General features: G+C 46.6%; 2 protein-coding genes across 2 annotated transcripts; both read left to right on the top strand.

Annotated features, from left to right (window-relative positions):
- The first annotated feature begins 270 nt into the window (after positions 1-270).
- Positions 271-7213, top strand: trmt44 (tRNA methyltransferase 44 homolog). Its single transcript, XM_076161690.1, has 11 exons — positions 271-823; positions 945-1062; positions 1155-1374; positions 1453-1521; positions 1779-1886; positions 2179-2250; positions 2559-2665; positions 3147-3330; positions 3957-4287; positions 6673-6789; positions 6896-7213. The coding sequence occupies exons 1-11, from the start codon at positions 499-501 to the stop codon at positions 7117-7119; spliced, it is 1875 nt and encodes a 624-aa protein (XP_076017805.1). The 5' UTR covers positions 271-498; the 3' UTR covers positions 7120-7213.
- Positions 7214-20402: 13189 nt separating this feature from the next.
- Positions 20403-23694, top strand: LOC143009228 (G-protein coupled receptor 26-like). Its single transcript, XM_076161278.1, has 3 exons — positions 20403-21329; positions 21578-21691; positions 22274-23694. The coding sequence occupies exons 1-3, from the start codon at positions 20662-20664 to the stop codon at positions 22509-22511; spliced, it is 1020 nt and encodes a 339-aa protein (XP_076017393.1). The 5' UTR covers positions 20403-20661; the 3' UTR covers positions 22512-23694.
- Positions 23695-26121: the final 2427 nt, after the last annotated feature.

Raw genomic sequence — 26121 nt, 5'->3', positions numbered from 1 at the left:
ACTACTACTATCATTGGTACTATTATTATTAAACTCCTCTACTCGATATTAATACTGCTACACTACTACTCCTAACAACAATGCAATATTAAAACAGTTCCACTACAATTATTGCTACTACTGATACTAAAACTACTACTACTTCTACACTTACTGCGACAAAAATAGAAAAGGAAGGAACAATGAAATGGAGGAAACAGCGCCCTCAGCTGGATATATACAGTAAAGCTCAATTCGTCGCCTGTTTTACGTCATCATATAGCGACCGACTTTATCGCCTCTTTGGAACGGTTTTAATTAGAAAGGGAGGATTTTTGTTTGTTAGTTTTGTCCTTTGGTTAGGTTCCTAAAAGTATTGCAGTCGGAAACAAACAGAATTATTAAGAAGTGGCAATTTCCTCGCAACAGTATTAATTCAAACCTTCAAAATAAAAGTTTCCCGGAAGTGGAATCGCGGATTGTAAACACATGGCTTGTGGTCGTGCTTGATGGTTAAATATGCCAAAACTCTGCGATATCAAGTTCCCCGGAGGGTGCAAAACGCTCCCCGAAAGCTTTTGGTCAGCTTTGGACGTGTGGATAAAGAAACCTCATGTTGTAAACAAACGTCTTTGTGGAGCCAAAGAGGCGGAGTGTGACGATGTGGGATTTCTCGGATTGGATCTCTCTGAACATTCACAGGAGGTTTTCTCGTTTCTCTCCAGCGGATTCACACCAGAACACACACATGACAAGGAGGAATCCTGGTGCTTTAGTGTCAGAACGTTTATTCCTAAAGTGAACTGTTATGGCTCCAAGTTGCAGAAAGAAGTTCTGGTCAAAGGTAAGAGCGTGAGCCAGACTGAAGCTAGTTTCTAAATCTTTGAGTTAACATCACAAAGGGTGAGACAGGGACTATCTGCGTGTAATGAAAGTCTCATTCTGTCTTTGTATTTATTCTTTAGACTTTGGCAGACAGCGGGTTAGTTTCCTTCCATTTGAGGAGGACGCAGAGGGAAGTGTGTCTCTTAAGAAAGACAACATTTATCAGATTCAGCTCCTCCACCAGGACTGTGAGGACTGGTGAGTAGTAGGCTGCAGTATTCTGAGTCCGTAAATCCAAATCCAAACTTGGTCCCCTGGTCCAATTGAATGTCTTTGACTGACGCCTGCAGGGCCTTGGAGCTGCACACCCTGACTTCAGACGCGTGGTTCTCAGACGGTGTGGCCTACCCGAGGCTCTCCTGGCTGTCCACGGATCTGCTGCCCAAACTGCTCCGCTGGGCTACCGAGAGCAAGAGCAGTGAGTTCAAGAGCACTTTGTCCCTGCTGCCGGTGGAGAAGTACAGCGTGATGTACCAGCAGCTGAAGGAGAAGTACAAGGCCATGGTCAAGGTAGGGTGAGGGAGGGGGCGGACTTTGAGTGCTGTTCATATTGATGTGATGATAAGATTTGTTTTCATTCTTTTATAGGTTTGGCCTGAGGTGACTGATCCGGAGAAGTTTGTCTTTGAGGATGTCGCCATTGCTACATATCTCCTGGTGGGATGTCATATCCAAAATATGCTTCTTTCTTTGTTTACTTACTGAAAACGTGTACGACCATTGACGAACAAGCACACGCCAGTGTGAAACTCAAAACCCGAGTCAATCCATTTGAGTGTGAAGAGAGGCTTTAGGCCCCCCTGAATCAATTTGTGACACGTTTGGGGTATCAGGGCGCCAGTGGCAGGTGTGAATGCACAAAAGCTGTTGTAAAGCTGCAGCTTATCGCTTCCTCTCCTCTGTGCTGTCTGCAGGTGCTGTGGGCAGAAGAACGAGAAGAGAAAAGCCTGAAAACCAAACAGTCCTTTGTGGATCTGGGCTGCGGAAACGGCCTCTTAGTGCACATACTGGCCAATGAAGGGGTAGGTAGAGGATGACCTACATTTAGTCAATGTCTTAGTTGTAGTTTTGTTTGTTTACATGACATCACTGTTGTAACCTTAATGGCATGATATTGTAGTTTTGTGTTTTCGTGCCACTACAGTTTGTCAGTAAATCAGGGACACGCAGCGAGTCGGAGCCCACTTAAGGGGATTCACGTGTTCAAGTGTAATGGAAATTACAGGCTGTGTTTGTAGAATGCAGAATGAGGTGAAGGTGACGCTGGCTTGACGAGGCAATTCAATCTCTGACCGTTACGCTCTCATTTCGCAGCATCCTGGAAAGGGCATTGACGTTAGGAAGAGGAAGATCTGGGACATGTACGGCCCGCAGACTCTCCTGGAGGTGAGCAGGTTCGAGTGTGAAGATGACGACTTCATGCAGACTTGTATTGCCTCCTAAGTCTTTATTTGAAACCGCACTGATCATTTGCAAATGCTGATAGGCTAATATAGATAGATGATAGAGAAGATTGTGTTATTCTGGTCATCTAACATGCTTGTCAAGACAAGTTTGAAGTTTTCTGTCTAGCACAACACTGCCGCATCTCAATAATGACAATTTCTAATGGGCGATGCAAAATCAAATCATTCCACCGAGCCTCCTCTGGGTCTAAGGAGCTCTTGTGCTTTTCCGCATCGTTGCTATTTCAGGAAAAGGCAATTACTCCCGGCGAGCGCTTCTTATTCCCCGGTACGGACTGGCTGATTGGGAACCACTCGGACGAGCTCACGCCCTGGATCCCCGTTATAGCAGCCAGGCGAGTCATCAGCATACAATCTCACTCAGCAGCTCAAGTGCCAGCTGATCTCTCCAAGTCGGAATCACATTATGTATGGGCAGATGGTGTGTGTGTGTGTGTGTGTGTGTGTGTGTGTGTGTGTGTGTGTGTGTGTGTGTGTGTGTGTGTGTGTGTGTGTGTGTGTGTGTGTGTGTGTGTGTGTGTGTGTGTGTGTGTGTGTGTGTGTGTGTGTGTGTGTGTGTGTGTGTTCGTGTGTTTCGTGTGTTCGTGTGTTCGTGTTCTCGTTCTCGTTCAAGGATTCAACCACATGATGGCGACATTGAGTCTCAGTCAGAGGAATCTGTTCTCCTCATCATCTGATCTCACATGATGGATTTTCTCTCCTCAGTGTTCCGGAAATGTTCTCAAATGAACCTTTAAAACTCATTTAAAAGGAGAAAATACTAGAAGGAGCATAACTCCAGTGGCACATTGACTCATTTGCTCTCTCATCTTCCAGGTCATCTCCCAGCTGCCGGTATTTTGTCCTCCCCTGCTGCTTCTTTGATTTCTACGGAAAATACCAGAGACGCCAGTGTAAGAAGTCCCAGTATAAAGAATACATCGACTTCATCGCTGAGGTCAGCCGAGTCAGCGGCTTCACCACAGAGGAGGACTGCCTGAGAATCCCGTCCACCAAACGGGTCGGTCTAAAAGACTCAACTTTACCACGCATCCATCAGAATCTGGACATTTCTTACTTTCACAATTTTAAATAAATTCAAATAAAACATAAAAAATGACGACTCCATTCTGAGGCCATTGGAAGGATCATCATCATTCCTATCAGACACAGAGACAAGGAGAAACACACACAACACGTTTGGAGGGTTGAGTCATGCACCTGTTTTGACCACTGGAGGTGCTGTAGAGTAACATTTCTACGAGCTTTTCCCAGTATTGCTTATACGCAAATGAAGAATGTATATTTAACAGGACAAAGACTTCAGGCCTTACATTCACACAGATTCAGTGAGACAGAGTTTGTTTACTATCTTTGCCTCCCCAGGGTTTTGTTCCCACCTGAACCCCATTTAGCAGAGTAGTACATTAACTTTATTGTTTCATAGCAGGTAGTCATTAATGGCTACAATACACACGAGGATACGAGGATACAACAAGCAAGTATCTAATGTGCTTTTAAAGTGTATGGATCAGTCATAATCAATTTGCTGGAAAAAGGTTTCACTCCCCAGGCAGTTGGAATTCTACGCCTTCAATTTATTCTGGCTCATTTCTATTTCCTGTTCTTTTGCTTCTTCCTCTGCAGGTTTGTTTGGTCGGAAAGTCGCGAAACTACCAGCCGGGCGAGGAGGACCAGGCAGAGGGCCGGAGAACGCGTTTCATCCACGACCGCCAGCCGCCCCAAGGGTCAGACGTTCAAAATGCAGCGAGGCGTGAGAACGCGGATTCGGACGGGACCCACGGGAGCAGCTGGGGAGCCGGGTTCCAGCCCCGTGACAAGATTGAAACAGTTCGAAACTGCGCCGCTCTCCCCAGGGATCTCGTAGATGGTGTCGTTCTCCAAGTCGCTAATGTCCTTCTAGGAATGAGCGCGGAGGCCGGCGGGGGTTCCTCCTCCAGCGACTGGCACAGAGGAGGTAGGAGGAGCAGCCACACATCACAGCCCATAAAGTGTTCAGCCTAAAAGAAACACAGACACTAAAGTCCTCGGAGACGGGTTCAGATTCAATTAAAGTTGGAACGGCGTTATCTGTGATGTTTGCTGTCTCAGTCTTATTATCACACACACTAGGGGGGGGGGTTCTGAATTCATTACACGGCTTTGTGATCCATATTTGATGCAGGACAAATATAGCTGCAACCTTAACACGTATATAAACACTAACAATGGCGATGACTCACTCCTCACATTTCTCACCGGCACCTGAAAATACATTTGGAGGTGCTTCTCTCTCATCAGACACACACACACACACACACACACACACACACACACACACACACACACACACACACACACACACACACACACACACACACACACACACACACACACACACACACCTTTGTAACTATCTCTGTGCCCCGTCTCAACACACAACGACTCCCGATATGAGTCAATCTGAGCGGGATGCTAATAAAAGAAGGCCGCGTCTCCCTTATAGCGGTGACTCGATGAATTATGCACCGCAATAGATGACTTATGCATGAGCTTGCGTTTGTATGGAGGTATTCAAAGCGCTTATATGTGCTGTGTAAGAACAAAGGGTAACTCCGGGGCCAGTCAGGCTTGATTGAATAGATGCATCCAGGAGGAAAAGAGGCTTTGGGATCCAGTTTCCGTTCTTAAAAGAGCATTATTGATGAGATTGATTGGAATGGATTGATTTACGCCCCCGCTTTAACACTGTTTTAAAATGCTAGTCTTTATTTACACCTTTCATTTCAAAGCTTTATTAGGCGGTTTAATTTGATTCCCATCGCACGGTTCACCAATTGAACTTCCTCGCTCTTCATCCTCCACATCCACCGCGCTCATGTTCTCACTCACTCACTCACTCACTCACTCACTCACACACACACACACACACACACACACACACACACACACACACACACACACACACACACACACACACACACACACACACACACACACACACACACACACACACACACACACACACACACACACACACACACACACACACGCCGCGAGTGGCTGCAGATATATTTGCGTCGCCACTCGGCAATTACAGAGCTAATTTTTCTCCACTCAGGCTGATTTCTGAATCGGCTTAACTGGCGGAAAACAATCGTTCACCCCGAGCAATCAATTGCTTCAACCTTAAGTAGTCCAACTGTACGGCAAAGCTGAGCCATTAATAACGGTCTACGGCCCGGTCCGAGTCTGAGCAAAGTCCACTTCGTCAATACCGCCCTTCCCATTAATCCCCATTAACATTGCAGGCAGTAAAGGGCAGCAGCTCTAAACGCTCTATTGATATTACATTACGACCTCCAGCTCCCCGGCGTCTGAGCGCGCCTCCTTTCACACGCCGCAGCAAGTATAGTTTCACTCGGATGTACAGCACAGTCGCAAAAAGTCAATAACCTGCACCAAAATAGTAGAGCGGTGACCTACTGGCCTTGTTTCAGAGGCACAGACGGGGACGTTTCATCTTGGAAATGTCTCCAATCTAATAAGTGCGTAAACAAAGCCTGCCGTGGCCGTCGGTGAGTCGGCGTTTGAAGTGTGTTGAAGGCAAAACTGGGGGCCGACCTTCAGTCAGAGCCTAATTAAACGAACGGGACTTTGCCGCAGCTGGAACATTGCATTAAGACGTCTTTAGATCTGGGTCATCTGCTGTTATGAAACGGCGGCGGGGGCATCAGGAAACCCACCGGCGTGACGCTCGCCAATATGTCAAGGGAGGAAGAGGAGATTGTCATTTGTACAAACCAAAGGTCGGCGCTGATTGAATTCCCTCCTGGGGGTAAAAAGGGCAAACCAGAAATACTGAAAGTCTCTTGGAATGGAACAGAAATGCCACCGCTGCAGACGGGAGGCATCATTTCTTCACCCAGTGTTGTTTTGGGGAGGAAAAGTGGATTCACTTAAAACGTCTGTATCCCGGTTTATGCCTTTTCGGTTGGCAGATTTTGCCTCCCAGTGGGTGCGCGACGGCGGTGACTCACTCTCCGTGTTGGCCGGTGGGAGAGGCGGTGATGAGATGTTCCGACAGCTCGCTGGAGCGACTTTAATAGGGGCGTCACATCGTGGCACTGACAGACTGTGGGAAGCGTTCTTCTTCTCCTCTTCGCCGTTCTCGCTTTTTGCCGTCATCTCGCCCAGCGCCGGTAACCACAGCTGCGTAAAGGCCCCGAGTGCCACTTCACACATGACACGAAGATCTGAACACCGACTACGTCCTGGAACACGGTCTAGACACAGTTTGAACGGGACAGAGCGATTGAGTCTTCTTAGATTTACCTCTCATCTTCCTCTTCCTCTTCCTCAGGCAGCCTGTCTGTGAGCGAGGCGGCCGGGCTCCTGCTGCAAGACACCCTGCAGCTCCTGAAGAAGGAGTGCGGCGGCCTGCAGACGCTCCTCAAGAACAACCACCAAGTCTTTCGAGGTGAACCAACTTTGACCCGAACGATCGCTACACGGACTAAACCCAATATTCTCCTCGATCAATAACTGCATTAAAGGGTTCATTAGCTCCGTCTCTTCTCTTTCAGTGGAAGGAGGGAGGGTCTATATCAGAGACTGGCGGGAGAAGAAGACGCTCGCCAAGAGGAGACCCGTCGCCCCCGGCGCCCTGAAAACACGCCCCTGCTGGTTCCACGACCGCCACCCTCAGGGCTGCCCCCTGCTGGCCGACGACTGCGCCTTTGCGCACGGACCAGCTGACCTCCGACCTTCCACCAAACCCCTGAAAAAGATGAAAAACGACACTTCTTGATTGAGTTTTACGTCCTGTAAATGTTTTATCTGGACCTTTTTATTCATATTTAAAGATTTTGGACATTTATTCCAACAATAAATGTATATTTTGAGCCCAGACAGCTTTCTGAGTCCAGGACGTTCGATGCTTCGTGAGGCCACAGCCGTCATTAGTGGGAAATCGTTCCCTCCAAAGTCTCCTCTTTCTTCCACTCGCTGCTGCCAAAGTGGGAAGTTTCCTGGTTACAGCTTGAAGTTTCCGTCTTTGCAGCTCGTGGCGCAAACGTGACAGAAATAGGATGATGTCGGATTATCTGCAGGAATTTCCCCCACCATTGATGTTCCAGCACAATAATCGAAGGTTATTGTTGAGTTCTGTATTTTGTCCTTCGCTTGGACAATATCTGAGCCCCCTGAGAGACGTTTGACGCTCGCAGACAGGACGGGGGGGAAGGTGGACAGAGTGTACCGAGGTTGAACAAAGTCAATGTTAGTAGTATGAATTATTTGCCTGCTGGAGTCCAGAGGGTCTGTGGCACGGTTTGCTGTCACCCGCCGTGGCTCAAATGTCAGTCAAAGACGGTTCAGCGGAGCCATGAGAGGGTTTGTTTGTTCCCGCATCTCCTTTCAGACGGAGGCGACCGCAGTAAAGCACGGAGACGCGCCGGAGAGTCAACACCTCAGCCAGGCCAACGTCACGTACAAATCAGGGACGCCGGGCGATGAATACCGACTTATGGTTTACATTAATCAATGCTCAACCGATCCTTTGCCATGTGGCTGCATCTTGTTCCTGATCTTTCCTGCGGTTTAAAAGGGAGTTGTTTTTTTAAAGAGTCAGTGTGGTTTCCGCTAATGCTACTCGGTCATAACGTGTGTGTTTGTGTGTGTGTGTGGGGGGCCATGCGTGGGTTTTAATGACCACTGTAAGTCCCCCCCACACACACACACACACACCCCCATCCCACACCTCCCTTGCGTCATTATGTTTCCAGGAAGAAATCAATTCATGAAAATGCTCCCGCTGCTCCGGATCCGCAAAGATCTCCACAGCCAATCGACCCGCTGCCCTACATCTCACTGCTGGAAACACACACACACACACACACACACACACACACACACACACACACACACACACACACACACACACACACACACACACACACGCACGCTCCATTTGTGGACCTATGACCCGCACGCCCCCCACACCTCCATCCCAATAAACCGCCATCATGACTCCATTTACGTCTGAATCACCCTGGAGACCGTGGAGGAGGAGGAGGAAGAAGAGATCCAGAGCAACCAAAACGACCCCACCACCATCCCTCCACCCTCCATTCAGTGGAGGTCAGCCGTTCTTCCCGTCTGAAGAATGCTTCGCCGTGCCAAAAACGACAACGGATACAAACAAGAAAACCGTTTGATCCAACGATTAAAAAGCCCAAATTGTTATTTTGAGCTTTTCCTCATAACTCAACTGAAACTTTAAAATGTCACAGAACTATGACTTACCAGCAACACAACCCTGACTCACACACACATGCAGTTTCCAGTAAACACACTTTACCCTTCACTTTCTTTTTATTCTACTTCAGACCAGATTAGGATATTTCCCTTCCTCTCTTTCACCTTTCCTGTATCACACAAGTGCTTTGTACACCCCCCTCTCCTGTTGGTACGATCCGTGTCCATGTGTACTGTATATGTCACTCCACCAGCTGTACTACTTCTGAAGAAACTCCCCCCCCAAAACTATCTTGCAATCCTGTCAAAACTCCTGGAGAAAGAAAGAAAATGAGCCTGCCAGGAATTTGAGACTTTAGCAGGGGGAACTAAACTGAAATCACTGCCCGCGCCTGGAATCTGGGTCAGGGAACAGCGGCTGATTCCCTCATGTTCCCCCTCATCACTCCTTACTCATCGTGGCACCCTGGGGCCCGGCGTGACGCGGCATCAGGACCAAGCTGTCGCCTCAATCGGACAATTTGAAAAGAAGCAATAAGTGATATGTGCATTAGATCTATTTCACTCTGTTTCCTGTTTTGGTGTTCAGGACGTTCCATACACATTTACCTACAGGAAATACATTAGAAACAAGGTTGAAAATGATGTCTAATACCAGAATTGAACTCACCGTGGGGATTAATCAAGCGAGGATGTTGTGGCGGAGGCGTCGATGTCGTGTCTGCGGATTTGAGTCGGGTTGGGTTTTAATAACGTCTATGATTATGATTAGATTAAAGGGATTATGATGCAGATGATGATTGGCTTGTAGCGATAAGAGACATGAACTAAATACAAGAGAGAGAAAGAGAGAGAGAGAGAGAGGACAAAAGCGATCTAAGTTCATACCGCTATACTATTACTTTCCCTTGACCTTCGACCCTGCTTTACACAACAGGCCAAGACCAAGTTCTGTTCTGTTCAGATCGACGCCTCCCGAGTGGATTGCAGCTCCGTAACAGCCTTTGAATATAGCAGAAGCGATGATGTCGTTGGCAGTCGCTTCACTCGTTTCATAAAAGCCACGTGTGAGTAAACGGCCTCGGAGGGGAACAGCTTGCTCGTCCTGGATGAATCTGAAGTGTGGCAATAAACAAAAACAAATATTAATGAGTCACCGGGTGATACGCTGTGTTGTTGTCGGTGATGTCACTCTGTAGCAGCTGTCGTCGGGTTCGCGTGTGATTGTTTTTGATTAAGACTCTGCCTCGTGTCGCCTCCGCCACCGCCACTGATTTGTCACAGCTTTATAACACCACAACTCCAGTGTCAAAATACACTTTCAGATATGATTTCAGCGAATGCCGTCACTGCTACGGCCGCAAGCGTCGTTTGTTTCGATTCCTCGTGTCGGTTTGCGACGAGATGAAGTTTCAGTATCAACTGGCTCAATGTTAAATTTAAAGGAAAATGGTCACATTTCAAATACAGACATTACAGTTTTGTGTATTTTTATGTCTAATTTCTCTTTTTTTTCTTAGTTTTTGCTTTATGTTGTGCATTAGTTTAAACAGAAATCCTTCCTGGTTCAACTTCTATGACTGGAACTTTCAATAATGGACCATTTTGCTCATTTCTTAATTAATCCTGTGGTTCTCAAACTGTGGTACATGAGCTTGTCAGCGATTCATAAGATTTCTGCCTTAAACCACAACAATTCCATTATAAAAACTCTTGATAAGTGATATGAAAGTGATTTGCTCAAAGGTTCTAGTTCAGTTAAACTTCTTTGGCCTAATATGGTCGGAGAGCAGCAGCCTGAGTCTTCAAGGCGTCTCCATTGAATCAGCCATGTAAACAAAACTGCTCCGAGACGGGAATTTCCCAACAGTTTTGACGGGAAACCAGGCTGAAACTGTAAACACGAGGCCAAACGTTCATCCATGTAAAACAATCATCCACTTGGAGCCTGTTAGTGAAGCTTTTTGGATTTGTACACACATCATTAGTGTTGGAAGATAACACACTGCTGCTTTTGAGGGGTTCACACTGTACCTGCCAGAGCTACTCCACACCTACTTCAACCCCCACATCACACACACACACACACACACACACACACACACACACACACACACACACACACACACACACACACCAGCCACACACACACACACTGACTCAACCACCCTCAACATCTGAGAGATAAGAGTGTTAGATGCTCCAGCTGTGTGGCTTTGTGTGTGTGCGTCCCCGTCTGCCGTCCCCCCCGCTGAGACGACGATGACATTTGGCAAAATTCAACACAGGCTCATTTGAAATGAAAAAAAGGGCAGAGTGGCCAAACACACACACACACATACTCCAGTGCTGTGGAATCATCCCACGTCACTCACTCACACACACACACACACATTCACGTGAACTTAAAATTAGATCATGTTCCCAGTTTCCCTTCCCAGCCTCAAGTCAAACAAAGACTCTGCGTCCCAGACAACCAAACAGCAAAACACACAAACCTCCAGTGGGGACATCACAGCACAGTGAGCTCAGCTTCACCTCCCCTGTGTTGTGTCGATAATGTCAGCACTGATGGATAATACACAGCGAACGGAGATCAGGTTCTGCTCACCGCCGCTTCTTCACACTGACATTTTATCTCATCTCACACCCACAACTTGTGTTTTCCTCGGATTCAACTTTTTTTTTGTTACACTGAGGTTTTTAGTTTTTGTCATCTCAGAGAGTCGGACTGAGCATCAGTGTGACAGCTGCAGATCTAATCAGAGGCTGCAGAGACTATAAATTCACACACACTGCAGCACTTTGTTACACTTCATTGTTACTTTTTAGTTTGCTCACCACTGTTGAATGAACTTGAGAAAGAGGTTTTAATCAGTTAGTCTCTCGATCTATCTGCTATTCTGGCAATTCTCTCCTGAGCAAACAATACAATTAGTTTCATAACAAATGTATGTCTGCAGTCCTGAAACTATGACAGATGCACCACAGATGAAACCTGAAGCGCCCCCTGGTGGCTCCCTTGTTTGCATGTATAGCGTACAATTATTGGGATTGGAAAGACTTGAAATTGGATTTGGTCCAGATTGAAATACGTTCGCTCCCTGTATCGGCTATCTGTTGCTCAGTTATCATGATTCAAGAAGTCTGGCAATGCTGCAAGATTCCATGTTGGCTTTGTACTGTCAAGGGAAAATAGTATGAGCTGATGTTTCTTGGAAGCTAAATTCAAAATAAAAACAGCTTTTCTCTTCCCTCGTAAAGGGGGCGTCACACCTTTATCTCACAGCCTCACTCGGCTTTAGAAACATCACCAAGTGCTGCCAAAAGAGATCCTAAGAGTTGTGTCCTTCTCCTCCGCGCCTCTGGTGCGGAGCGACAAATGGGGGTTACCATAGCGGCAGACCAGGGGGTGTTGTTACCATGGGAGATAGGCTGCGATGACCCAGCAGACAGATAAGCGGCTGAATCTGTTGGATTTATGCAACGACACCGTTTCGGGCGTCACCGCATTACCCAGAAGTCTGTGCTTTGAGTAGTGGCCACGCCCACTGGTCCACACAGAGACCGCCCTGATGCACGACGGACAGACATGATCCTGCCAATACTCTGTATGCATGAAAAGAACATTGTTTGCCTTTCATCAGACACAGCCTCTGCAAATACAGGCTGAGTGTGTGTGTGTGTGTGTGTGTGTTTGCAGGGGAGGTGAGCACTGCTGGCAGCAAATAAGGAAAAGTTAAACAGAAACATGTGGACAGGCAGGACAGCAAACAATGTCCAAACAAAGACACAATGGTCTTCATCTGAGCCTGGCCTTATCTGTCTAAGTGCTACATTTAAGTGTTGACCGACGTGTAAATGCATAAGCCGCTGCAATTACAATCTAATCTAAACTGGTGCACAAATTTCACATCATGGTATTGAAACTAAGCCTGGAAAAGCGATTGTATCAGTTTTATGTCATTTAAACGAGAAAAGCACAGTGCCAAAGAGCACAAAATGATCAGATAACTCTCCCTTAAACGACTTCCTGTTGTGTTTTAATGCCCTTCTTGCCTCATTTTGAACCACATCCTCCAACAAATCATGAACCACGTATGGCAAATTGTTTCATCAGCTTAATCTGTCTTTGAAATGACTTGGACGGGGATGTTTAGTCGCCTTTCCCCCACTCCCCCCAACCCCCCCTGCTTTTAAGCGTTCCCTCTGCCTCCCCGGAGAGAGCGAGAGTGGGCGACAGCGGCTGAAAATAGCAGCCCCATCGAGCACGGATGAATCCAGGCTGCACCTTATGCTTAATTAAAGATTAACGAGAAATTGCCGGGCGGCGTGGAGGTTTCTCCAAGCCTCACTTTACTTCTCTGATTAGGGTTATGTAACACTTGTTAATACTGCATTAACGCACGCTGAAAGAGTAATGACATGTGCCAGCGTGGCGGGAGCAATCCTGTCGTGACAGCCTGTCAGATTTGCCACCGCTTTGATAAATTAGCCGCTCAACGCTGCTAAATCACTCAAATCACATTGATTTGTGTGAAATGTCTCTGAATTAATGATGAGCGCTGTCACACACAGGCCCGAGCCGTGATCCTCCATTTGTCATCTCTTTGTTTCGGAGTGCTGACAGATGGTTCTCTGGACTGATGCTGACCGATGATGACCCGTTGCTGCGCCCGATGGCCCCAGCTGGGCCTCGGCGTGTCATGGACATCATCAGTCATGCACAGATTGGGACAAGAAGAGATTGGTGTTCGCTGCAGGTCACCAGCTTATCCGGAATCTTCAATACTTTCACTTTTCTACTGTACACACACCTGAAGTCCTCTCTGCTTTACTCTTTTCCTTCACATTTTCTCAATAATTCAGTGCAGAATCATCATCATCTCAGTTCCTCTGTCAAACTCTCACCAAGATTTCTGAAGAAAAAAAATTTAGAAGAACATATCAAACATGGTTCTGATTTCATTGGGGATTATATAAAAATAATAGTGTGTTTGTGAGAAACGGCTGGCAAGTTTACTAAAAATACAGCTTTATTTTGGAACAGTCAGTGGGAGAAGATGTAGAGGAGGGAAAGATAACACACACACAGGCGTGTGCACACACACACACACACACACACACAAACGCACACACACACTTGGGAAGTACTGTTGTTGAATTTTTGGCAAAAACGCTGCATCCATTTTGTAACCGACTCTTGGATGCTTTGACGATCCAATCTGGTGAGTCCCCTAATCTTCGCCAACTCCCTCAGTGCGCTGTAAAGGACACACACACACACACACACACACACACACACACACACACACACACACACACACACACACACACACACACAAGGCCGTGATCCTTCATAAATATGCAAGGATTGTGTGAGACTGCCTTGTCCAACAAAACATGGAATGGCTCAGAATCTGGCATGTGTGGATGACTTACACGCTTTTCAGTCATGATCCTGTGTTCTTGTTGTCAGTCGTTCACTTACTATTTTATTTTGTATTCGTCTCCTGTCATGCTTCCTGTTTCTTTACTTCCTGCCCCTGTTTTCCTTGATTGTTACTTATTGGTTTCACCTGTGTGAATGAGAGTTCCCTCTGTTCCATGTTCCCCTCACCTGATCCTCATTTCCTCCTTACTCCAAGTGTATTCATGCTGCCTCTTGCCAGTACATTACGTTATCCCGTCTCTTCCACGTCTCTTCATCCCTGTTTTCAGTCTATTATTGTGACATAGCCCTTGCTATTCTGATCCCTGGTCTGGTTTGTGCCTGTCTCCCATATGAGTCTGGTTCTGTCTCTGTTTCATTTTACTCTGGTACTTCAGCTCTGCTTTACCTCCCAGTCATCTTTATTTACCCCTCATTCCCTGAGCTTCATCTAGCTCCTGTGAGTTTTCCCCATTTTCCCCTACAGCTATAAGCTTGTATTGGAGTCTCCCCTCCTAGCTGTCTTAATTTTATCTATCCTTTTTCTCTGTGGATTGTTTTCTGTCACCCTGTCTCGTCTTTAAACCGCCTTTCTGTAATCCGTGTGGCCCTGCGATCGATTTCCCCAGCCTTTGTATTCTTCTCATCCCGTGACACTTCCCTCGTAATTCAGCGTGAGTCACTGGTCGCTGCACTTAATCACCCAATAGCGGCCCACGCCTGTCCATGCGAGCCTGGGAAACGCCTTGAGCATGGTTCATTTTTTTGGTAGGGGGGGAATGGAGTAAAGTCACTTTAGGTCAGAGGGTCCAGCTTGAGGTTGGATAAGGGCAGAGAATAGGAGAAGTGGTTTGGAATTCACAGGGGCGATACGGTTCTCTGGAGGGATCGAGCATTTTACTCGTGAGTGTGTGTCAGTGTGTGTGTGTGTGTGCAGGGAGAGAGGAGAAGATGGAAGAGCGAGGGGGGACGAGTGAGTCACCCCTCGTGTATTTACTATGGCAGCTAGCGTAATTACGCAACTCCAAAATGGATTCACTCGCAGTGGAGAAAATGTGAATTTGCCAGAACTTCATCATTTTGTGTTTAACTGCACATTGACACACACTGTTAAAAATGACAACTGGCTGTAAAGCACTTGATGTAAACTGTCTATAAAGCTTGTTTGAACCGTGGCTGTCAAATACTGTCCATGCAGGGCGGGGCAAGGCTACCCAAGGACACACACACACACACTCACTCACTCCTTAACTCCAGCTGTTTATCTGAGTCTAGATTCATTTGCATACTCCTCCATGTTCTGATTGCTTCGTGCATTTGCATCCAAAACATCGGCGCAAATCAACAAGTGAACAATTCTCCATTTTAGTCAAACGTTCGAAATCCATCTGTGTGGCGCTGTAGCAGTACGGCGCGGTGTAATTGCAGAGGGTCATTAAACTGCGGGGTTGCGTTACAGATGACAGTGATGGGATCATTACTGGACAGAGTAATGGATAATGCATAAAGCTCTACTGTACATGGACACAGCGTGCTCAGTGCGGCTCTGACGGGATAAATCCTGCTCATACCTGCGGTAACAAGTGATCTAATTATGCATTTTCCACAATGTTTTATTCATTTGATACATATTTCTTACAGCACCTTTCATAGTTATTGCTTCTGAAGCTATTAGCCGGGCCTGTGCCCTCTGCCCGCCCCTCCCTGGTTGGCTTCAAAGAGCTCCTGTCACCCTAATGATAACGACTGTAGCGCGTCCACTCAATGTGCTTAGTGGCTCACTGTCAATCTGCCCGCCCCCCCCCCCACTGACTCAGGTTACAGTCTGCTGCTGTGCGGCTCTGTCCCCCACCCACACACTAGTATCGCTGCAAAGGCCTGTGAGCCAACAACTCCCAGACTGTGGTTGTGATCCCTCCGGAGGAACAATGTTTCTCTAACCCCGAGGTCCAATCCAAAATCAAAGGAATGCTCTTGAAACTCCAAAGCAAACAAGCCGACGACACTATTTTCCATCTCTTCGGCGGTTTCATCCAGGAAGCTTTTTGTGATGCCTGTCCAAGCTTCCACTCTGTATGAAAAGGGCTTGATGGAGAAATCGATATACAGTATAGGCAGAGCACATCGGATCATTAATAAAACAATAAAGGAGCCCTTTGAAATGTGGCTTCATGTACTCTGTCCTCATTGGGTCAAAGCAATCTATTTATGCCTCCTCCCTTGGTCCCTGCTGCCCCCTTCCTCTGCACCTTTAGGTCTGCAGATAAAAGGGCGCTCGACGCGAACAAAGCAAAGGTTTGACAGACCTTTTGGACACCTGCAGTGAACCCGCGCTCGATAACGCAGCAGCTGTCCGAGGCGGAAGAGACCATTTGTTTTTGGGAGGAGAAGAGGAAGGTCAACAATGTTCCTCCAGTTGAATAGTTCCTCAGTATGTCTCATTGTGACAGTAAATCAGGAGATAGGAGTGATATTTACATCCACGACGAGACAAATGTGCTGCAAGAGATGCTGTGATAGAGGTTGCTATGGGAACGTGACTCATCTGTAGTCTTCCCGCTTTACCTGTGGCAGCTGCAGAGCACTCATGACAGCTTGTTTCACGCTCCTTTGTTTGCCAAGCCGGTGAGAGCAAATCCGCTAGCTGTCTGGTAAAACACAAGGAAACCGAAGATGTGTGTTTATGCGTCTGTCGTACACTTTCACCGCCAGCTGACACGGTTAGAGGCCAGCGCGTGCACAGCGGTTTTGCTTTCCTCCTCTGAGGAGTGCGGAGGAGATCCATCTGTTGAACGCACCGCTTCACCCCCCGTAAACAAAATCCTGAGCTGTCATTCACAACAGGCCCACTCCTGTCGTCCTCCGCTGCTCTCTGCTGGCCCGGTAATACGTGTCAGCAATAAACACACAAAAGCAAAGCAAATTGTGGTGCACGCACAATGAGGAAGTACCTGTTTGGGGGTGGGGGGTGGGGGACCATAATGCTAATGGTCCACTTTTAACCGGCCTGTTTATAAGATGGATGTGTTGCTATTGGAGATGCCCTAAGATCAAATATTGATTTATACACAATGGATCAAGGGGGTCTGAACACAGCTGCCTTTAAGGGTTAATGACTGCTCACCTTGTTTCTATGACCATTTGGATCGCCACCTTTATATTGACTCATAATGAACTGAGGCTATGACCAGCACAGGGAGTTTTTAAAGAAGGAGGTCCTCGCATCTGCCATATAAACTCAAATTAGATCCAGGAAGGAAATCAATATTCTATACTATTATTATAATGAGACTACTCTGTGTTGTGGATGCACGGGATGTAGCTGAAATAAGATGAATAGTGAAAATATAAGATAAGATAATCCTTTATTCGTCCCACAATGGGGAAATACACACATGAATGAATGTAAATTTATATGTGACTAATAAATCAAAATAACAAAAAAGTCCTCCTGAGGGAATTATTTATCCCATCTGGCCTGGGAAGATCTTCAGATTCTCTCCAAGGATGAGTGGGAAAATGTGGCGAGGGCGAGGGAATGCTGGGCTACTGCCTCTGGGACACAGACACAAAGTGGAAAATGGATGGAGCAGACAAAAGGGAGACTTGTAAAAGTGGGTCAAAAGCAAAACTGAAGGCCAATCCCATACAGAGAGAACAACAACCATGTGAATTTTACATGCAGGTCACTCAGGCCCAAAAGTGCTGACAGGGAACATCTGATCACTTCTGGCTTTGAACAGGCATCAGAATAGAAAACTCCCAGCAGGACCCCAGGCCACAATCCTATTTTAGGCCAGGGTCAAAAGGTCAGTGTTTTAACATGGCCATTAAAAAAAGTAAAAAAAAAAATCAATTTTGGAAACAAAAGGCAATCATCTGCTCTAAATAACCACAGAGCAGTTAAATAGCCTGAATATTGATCCTGGGATGTTCTGAGGGGATCATAGTAAGCTTTTGTTCAATACAGGTTTAAAATGTCAACATATTTATGCTCTAGTTGGACTAAAATATCTGAATCAGTTAATCGCAGCACAATATTACCTTGACTGTTGTGAAAATGTCTCTTTGTTAGTGCAGAATGGAAACATTTAGGCGCAAAAAGTCCCAAAATGCCCAATGATCAGATTGTGTAAACCTGTTTTTCCGTGCAAGCTTTGATAAATAATGTAAATAAAGCTATGAACTCTGGGAACTCTTGGGAAGAACAAATAAAAATGTCACAAAGGTGTCAGAGGACATCAGGTTAGTCATGGCTTCTTCTCCTGCTGGGACTCCAGAGAGGTGAGCTACCGGAGGCGCGATGTGAGATTTGCACCTCCTGGGCCTCGGGTGTCCTCCCTGGTCTCTGGGGACACTGTGATGGACATGTCAACCTAAAGCTCACAGGGCATCTACCAGCTCCAGGTGACATTCCAGGTAATGCCAAGGTCGGGGGAAGAGGAAGAGGAGGAGGAGGAGGAGGAAGAGGAGGAGGAGGGGTTTCCTTTCACTCGATGCCCACAATGTGATCGCAATGTTGGTCTGTGTGAAGGTCAGATGGAGTTACGTAAGACCTCTGTAAGGTGCCTTCCAAACGCTATTTGGCTGTGAGTGCTCTGTTCCTCTACATGACCTTTACTTTGAGCTCTATATGTTGGCATGAAAGTATCACACCTGCACCGCTCTGGGCTGTCATGTGTGTGCAGATGGTGTATGTGAAGTGGACGGTTCCCTGGAGAACACCCACACCTCTCACAGATGCATTAAAGGCGTCAGTTTCCTTCACTGCACTTGCATTTCCTTTTTTTTTAGATTCCCGATTAGGACTCAGCAACAGAAACAAAACCCAGCTATCACCATGGAGATGCACTGTAGAGTAAAACATTCCATGAACTTCCTGACCCTTCTGACTCTGACTCCTCTGTTTCTGTTACTCTAACGTGCCTCTTTTTGACTCTTCTCTTGCCGTGTTTGAACCATTTCTGCTGAGCTGCTCGGGGTCCTGGAGGCATTTGGAAGGATTCCGAAAAAACCCCACAAGGCCTGATTACTTGACCCATTGCGAAAGGATTCTCTCACTTCTGGTCCTGATGCTGCGTTTGGTGCTTAGATAACACACCAGAGCTGAGACTTATATTGCAGGTGACACCCCATCCCGCCTATAAATAGTCCTGCACTCGTCTCCCAGGAGCCCCAGCTGCAGCTTTCACGCCGCCATTTGATCGGTTGTTTGTAGAGGCTTGACATCACCCGCTGCTATTTTGTCTCTCTGACACTCACACACACACACAAAGCGTGACGCAAGTCAAACACGAACAAATCCTTACTTGCACATCTCCAGAGCGATTCTCATCATCTGCTCTTATTCACGGAGGCCGATCGCACACAGCACAAGGGTTTCCCAAAACTACATTTAACGATGACTCACCTAATCGTTCAGACATTAAACTGTAAAGGATGTGTGAGGCAGGACCTGTGTGAAGAGGAGCCCGTTAAATCGATAAATAAAAAAAGTATATTTAATTGGGAAGGATTCAGGCAAAAGCTCAAAAACACTCATAGGAGTGGGAGTAAGTGAACAAAAGTGAAAAAACAGAATAAGCACCAAACATCTCCAGGCTGTGTCTGACCCCTGTGAGTCACCGTCTCTCCTCCAACTCAACACAAGTCAGTAACAAGCAGCAACAACCTTCTGCTGCAACCACACAAATTGGCAGAGGATAAACCAATTTAACACACATTTCATTCAACCGGACCCACTCGTTACAATGTATAAACTCTTTTTAAGCTAGTGTCTTATAAGGTTATAAGGAGGTGGGGTCCATATCTTATCTTTTGTCATCTTCTTCATCCACAAAAGCTTAAGAAAGGCGCGCAAATGGTGAATCCAGGTTTTGGTCAAGAGCATTTCACAACCTGTGTTCTGCAGGCCCGCTGTTTGCATAACACACACACACACACACACACACACACACACACACACACACGTTATCATACAACGCAGAACGCGTCCCTTCGGTGCGCGCAGGGGGACATGAATTATTCATTTGAGGAAACGGATCTATTTGCCCGTTTGTGTGTGTATGTGTGTGTGTGTGCGCACAGAAGGAGAAGCCGCCCCAATCCCGGGATTTCTCTGGACATGGATCCGAGCAAAGCTTGTTCAAACGCGGGGCGACACGTGAACCTCTCGCGTGAATAACTTACGCCGGATGATTAATCGATTGATCGATTGATTTTTTTTGAGGGGGGGGGGGGGGGGGGGGGGGCTGGAAACAAGTTGGCTTAAATCCTCTTTGATCGTTTCTTACTATGACAAGACGCCGCGTTGCGTTCATGTGTCATACGTGATGTCCCCCCCACTTTCCCCCTCCTGAGTGAGTGGCCCGCCTGCGCACTGTTCAAACGGTCGGCGCTGACGAACCACACACACTAGCACACACACACTAACACACACACGCCTGCTTCCCATTGCTGCTGCGTTTACTGGACGTTAATGTTTGGGAGAGGAACGGTGGCGGCTCCGGTGTTTCAGCACTCTGGACAGCGCTCGGACTGATTGATTTAACGCGGATTTTTAATTGGGAAACAGTTTGGAGACGCATCATCATGGTTGATTTTGAGAGTTTATCACCAACATCTGGCGCAAGTCACCCGGTTGTGGACTTTTTGGAGTGAGACATGGACTTTGCTGACGTTTTCTTCGCTTTGTTCATCGTCGTGATCGCGGTCGTCTCGCTGTTGTCCAACTTGTTGGTGCTGCTATGTTTCGTCCACAGCACCGAGATACGCCGACAGGTGCCCGGTGTGTTCACCATGAACTTGTCCTTCTGCAACATTCTCATCACTGTTCTGAACATGCCGGCCACTTTAATGGGGATTATCAGGCACCAGCAGCCTTTTGGGGATTGCATCTGCCAAACGCTGAGCTTCCTGGAGACCTTCCTGACCGCCAACACCATGTTGAGCATGGCGGCGCTCAGCATAGACCGGTGGATTGCGGTGGTCTTCCCGCTGAGTTACTCCACTAAAATGCGCTACAAGGACGCGCTGATCATGGTGAGCTACTCCTGGCTGCACTCGCTCAGCTTCTCCCTCACCGCGCTCCTCTTCTCCTGGCTCGACTACAGCCACGTTTACGCGTCTTGCACCCTGCAGCTGAGCGAGGGGGGCGACCGGATTAAGTTTACAGTCTTCACCGTGGTCTTCCACGCCACGAGTTTCGTGCTCTCCCTGCTCATCCTGTGTTTCACCTACTTGAAAGTGCTCAAAGTGGCGAGGTTTCACTGCAAGAGGATCGACATCATCACCATGCAGACGCTCTTCTTGCTGGTTGATATTCATCCAAGGTAGATCACCAAAGGGTCAATCTCTCACATTATGCACAGCTAGAAACGAAGCAGTGAATAGTTGGTCTTGAGTAGGTTTATTTAAAGGTCAGTGTCATAAAAGGGCAGACATCAAGGATGTAATGAGAATATGACAATAATGTAATTGAGGTGGTCAAAGGCTCTGGAGCCCATAATCATGTAGCCATGTCATCATGTTGAGTTGCCTTTTTAACAAAGACTAAAATCCCTTTTTCCCCTGTTCTCAGCGTGAAACAAAGGTGTTTAGCTGAACAAAAGAGGAGAAAGCAGAGAGCCACAAAGAAGATCAGCATCTTCATCGGCTCCTTCATCATCTGCTTCGCTCCTTATGTTATCACGAGGTAAGTCAGCTTAGTAATGACCAAAAACTACAAGTGGTGATTTGTGTGCTTATCAAACTCTATCTCCAGACTCTTAAACCTACTGCAAAAGCCTCCAAACATGTCATCATTCACCACAAAATGTTGATATCTGTCCTATCATACGAGGGCTCAGAGTGGCTGTCATGGCCCGGCGAGCATGCAGCATGCCACTGCTGCTTCTAGAGGAATAAATTATGTACGGCGTAGATCAGCGTTACTGTACAGGCAACAAAAGGTTGCGTCCAGACAAAAGAGGATATTCTTCAGGCCCGCTGAAGTGCTGCCAGACAGATGTTACACTGTGGAGCGGATAACTCATCAGAAAGACGCTTGTGGTGTGTGAGAGTGCACATTAAGTGTCCTCATAATTGGCGTAAACTACTGCTGATGGCTGCCAAGTGGATGTAGTGGTGTTAATAGAGATAATTATGTTTATTTCTGCTCCTTCCTCACAAGATGTTTTAACAATAAGAAAGGAAAATGTGGTCAGACTGAAGAAGAATCTCTAAATAGCGACATTGACCAGTTTGTTCTGTCATATTTCTGCTGCTTCCCCTTCAGGTTGGCCGAGCTTCTACCCTTTGTGGGCATCAACCGCCACTGGGGGATCATCAGTAAGTGCCTGACCTACAGCAAGGCTGCGTCTGACCCCTTCGCCTACTCCCTCCTACGTCAGCAGTACAGGAAAGTCCTGGTTACTGTCGTCAACCGGCTGCTCCGCCGCGACCTGTACCCCTCGTCTGGCCACAACAGCTCCTTAGACACGGAGAACGACTACTGCCTCCAGAGGATCAGCTAATGGGAAATGCATGGACGTGACAAATACACCAGATGCCAAAAATAAAAGTTGCCTTTTGGAAGGAGGTGGGCGGCAGGAATGCGGAACAGAAGAGCGGAGAGGGCAGGATATTGCGAGGACGGAACGGGAGAGCAGATATGGGGGCACGGATTGTGGGTGGGGTGAGGAAGAGCGAGGAAGACGGAGGGAGGAGGAGAGTGAAAAGGCGGTAATGAGGGGGTGGAAATGGACAAATTGGAAAAGGAGACGAGACGGTTGAGCCCACGGGGGATTATGTGGAGACGCTGGCCTCAGACTGTACTGGTAAACACTGGTGGCGAATCTGTAATTCATCAGTCACGTGGACACACACACACACACACACACCTACAGGTGCAGAGACACCCCACATCAAATATATCAATTTCATGGCATCAATTTGTGATGAAGGACCACACTGCTGGAGATGAAGTGGCTCAATTGTCGCTTTATAACCATACCGGCAAATCCACATGTCCTGACCTTTCCTGGTGCAGAAATCACAGAGACCCAGAGGCTCACGGTCGATTGGCAACGAGGAGAGAGAGAGAGAGAGAGAGAGAGAGAGAGAGACGACCCACCGGCTGTCAGTCATCTGTCACCCCTGGATAACGCACCTTCAGTGAGGAGAAGAGGCGTAGGCATGGAAACCAAACGTCACCCCCTCGTCCAACCGCCGTAGACTCATGTGTTCAGTCGCTGAATATTGATGCACTCTGTCTAAATTCCCTCAGAGCTGCTTTAGTTACAGGAGCCAAAGGCCGCGTTATTAAAGTGTGAATTATACCTGAATGTACTAGAGATTTCACCGCCGACTTCGCCATGTTGACAGAAGAAAATATTTGTATGGATATTTACATGACGCTATATATTTTGCACTGTACAGGACAGGAAAGGATTTATTTGTCTTGACGATTGGATTCTCCTGGTACGAGAGCGACGTGATGTAGCATAGGAGTTCATGTCAAAGTGCTTTAAACACACACTGTTCCGTGTTTGTGCCAGATTGGAAGATATACGACTTTCACTTGAAACCAGGATATAGGCTGCTTTGCTAAAACGCGTTTCTATGGATGTAATTTAAGACGCACACGTGTTGTTTTTTGTTTCTTCTCCCTCCTGTGAGCCACTGTTGTTTGGCAGTGTGATTAGCTATTAGTGGAATATGTGCAATAAAATCTGCCAGTTGTAAAGAAAACATTAAAGCTGTCCATATCTTTAGCTTGACACTATTGCCGTAGATTTGGGTCAGCTTGGAGATCTGGTGACGCCAACGGTCGGAGCAGACAATCCGCATCAATCTCATACCGCTTCCATCCAATTCCGACAGAGTTAAATGAGGTGAAATCAGAGGAAACGGAAAGGTACAGAATCTCGTTCACCTGTTACTGCAACACACCGTTTCCCCTCCATCTGCCTTGTGGGCCTAATTACGCAGCTTATCTGACACCAGCGATCGGTGTTTCAGGGGCGTCATCGTCGCTACTGCAATTAAGCGATTGGGTCAAAGGTCGTTTCTGATGATTGCCCATTCAGATTTATTCCCGACTCATTTGGACTCATTCTTTGCGTTGTGCACGAATAGCGAGACGAGCAGCAGGCATCAAGCACGACCTCACTTACATCACCGGGTCTCCTCATTAACCTCACTCTGATAAAAAGAGAAGCTCATCATCAATGCGGAAAATATAGGCCGAACAAATGTTTAGTGAAAAGCCTTTTCATTATGTCGAGGGAAGCGTTCAACCTGATTCCTCCGTATTTTCCTTCCATCCCTGCTGCGTTGGATCAAATGGGTGTGTTAACGGATCAAGATCCAGGTCGCACCAACTCGCAAACACACACAAGATTGTTTTGCAGTCATCGGTTCAACCAGCAAAACCTCCATAAATGAACATACACAAGCTGCTACTTTTTATTTTTCTTTCCCTTTTTCAGTTTATATGTACATCATACGAACCTCCTGCTCTGCAAAGCTACACAACTTCTTAACCTTTAGCAGGCTTTAATTGGAAATGTTACTGCTTGTGAGAAGTGGAGAAATGGCTCTTGGTTACAGTGCTAGTTAGACGCGCAGTTTATGTCATATCAACTGCTAATTAAGCAGAGGGAGGATTCCAGTTTGCCTCGCAGGGTCTCAACCCAGTCTGCAGACACGACATCATTAAACTGCAGGTAAAGGAGGATCCCTGGAGCATTACAGTCCACAGAGAGAAGGGCAAATAAACAAAAAAAACACTGATGAGGAGGCAAATGTTGCTTCTTGATTTCATGACAAAATGCAATGCTGGAGAGTGAATTCTGTGTGTAAGACAAGACATAAGCGAAACAAATTAGTTAAAGAGAGAAAGGAACAGTAACGTCATTATTATGTCACCATCACTATCATATTCAGCCATTTTATGTTCATGTTATAGTTAAAACTTACATGATCTGATTCTATAATTCAACATCTTCAGGGGTCCATGGAGGCTCTGCTCCACGGGCCTGATCACAGTCTGTCTGCAGCGCTCCTGTCCCGACATGACTCTCCCACAGGGGGAGGAAGATTCATATCCACACCGATTTCAGGCTGTGGAAGATTCGGCGTCATAAATGTTCACCTTAAAGACCTCATTCATATTCCAGATTTAGGACCAACTCGCAGAACCTTTAACTCCCTTCACTCAGCACAGCCAGCAGCAGGCCCAGCTCGTCCTTCATATACAGTGAACCCAGGGGTGCTGCGCCTGTCTGCATGATAAATAATCACGCAAGCCATTATGGTAATTCAGTTATGCGCCCGCCTAAAGGAGAGAAGAGCCTAATTAGCTGAATAATTTCAGTCATGAAACATGTGTTGCCATGCCACAGATCTATTTTCTATGATTGATAGGGCATTTTCATTATGTTTGAAGAAGCTGCCATGACATCAGATCACACATAATTGAGGACATACAGCTTCTCTTACTCACTAATTACAAGTACAAATTTTGGGTTTTATACATTGTGGCAATTTGTAAAGTTGTTATATTGCCTGAATACATTGTGACACCCAGTTTTCCAATGTGTATTTTACAAGTAAATTAAGTAAACAACTCCTGTAAATTAAGCAAATGATTCCTAATCTACACAAAAAGGAGTTAATTCGTGGATTTTCATGTGTTTATGCAGTTTCTCTACCAAAAAACACATTCAAACCTCCACCATGAGGACCTAACAACATGGCTGCGTTCCATTTAGTTCTATTAGTCCGGTGCACCTGGTGGTAAGCATGCAGTCTCGCTAGGTTAGATAATTGATTTAACTAAATGGAATGACGTCATCATTAATCACTTACACCTGTGCTTGGAGGCGGCGCGAGGAACGATAACAGTCAATTATGGAAGGTGAGTAACATTTATTTAACACGTAAATGCATAGTTTTCCCGTTAAAATGAGATTTATACTTCGTGCCAACAAAACATTGATAAACATCTCCGTAAAAACAACAAAAAGTAGTAAAAATTAGCGAGTCTGCAGGGTCAATTCGTGCCATTTTGACATTTTCATACACGTACTAAAAGATGTTTTCACCTCGCCACCATTTCCTTTGTAATCTGATATTTGACCG

This window comes from Genypterus blacodes, unplaced genomic scaffold (genome assembly GCF_046128005.1).
Source record: "Genypterus blacodes isolate CSIRO-AG114 ecotype Tasmania unplaced genomic scaffold, CSIRO-AGI_Gbla_v1 ptg000011l_1, whole genome shotgun sequence".
Lineage (NCBI taxonomy): Eukaryota > Metazoa > Chordata > Actinopteri > Ophidiiformes > Ophidiidae > Genypterus > Genypterus blacodes.
This window is presented reverse-complemented; position numbering and strand designations above follow the sequence as displayed.

Coding starts and splice junctions, on each gene's coding strand:
- trmt44 (XM_076161690.1), top strand. CDS start 499: ATGCCAAAACTCTGCGATATCAAGTTCCCCGGAGGGTGCAAAACGCTC. Junction 824..944: donor GAAAGAAGTTCTGGTCAAAG/GTAAGAGCGTGA, acceptor TTTATTCTTTAG/ACTTTGGCAGACAGCGGGTT. Junction 2,251..2,558: donor GCCCGCAGACTCTCCTGGAG/GTGAGCAGGTTC, acceptor TTGCTATTTCAG/GAAAAGGCAATTACTCCCGG.
- LOC143009228 (XM_076161278.1), top strand. CDS start 20,662: ATGGACTTTGCTGACGTTTTCTTCGCTTTGTTCATCGTCGTGATCGCG. Junction 21,330..21,577: donor CTGGTTGATATTCATCCAAG/GTAGATCACCAA, acceptor CCCTGTTCTCAG/CGTGAAACAAAGGTGTTTAG. Junction 21,692..22,273: donor GCTCCTTATGTTATCACGAG/GTAAGTCAGCTT, acceptor CTTCCCCTTCAG/GTTGGCCGAGCTTCTACCCT.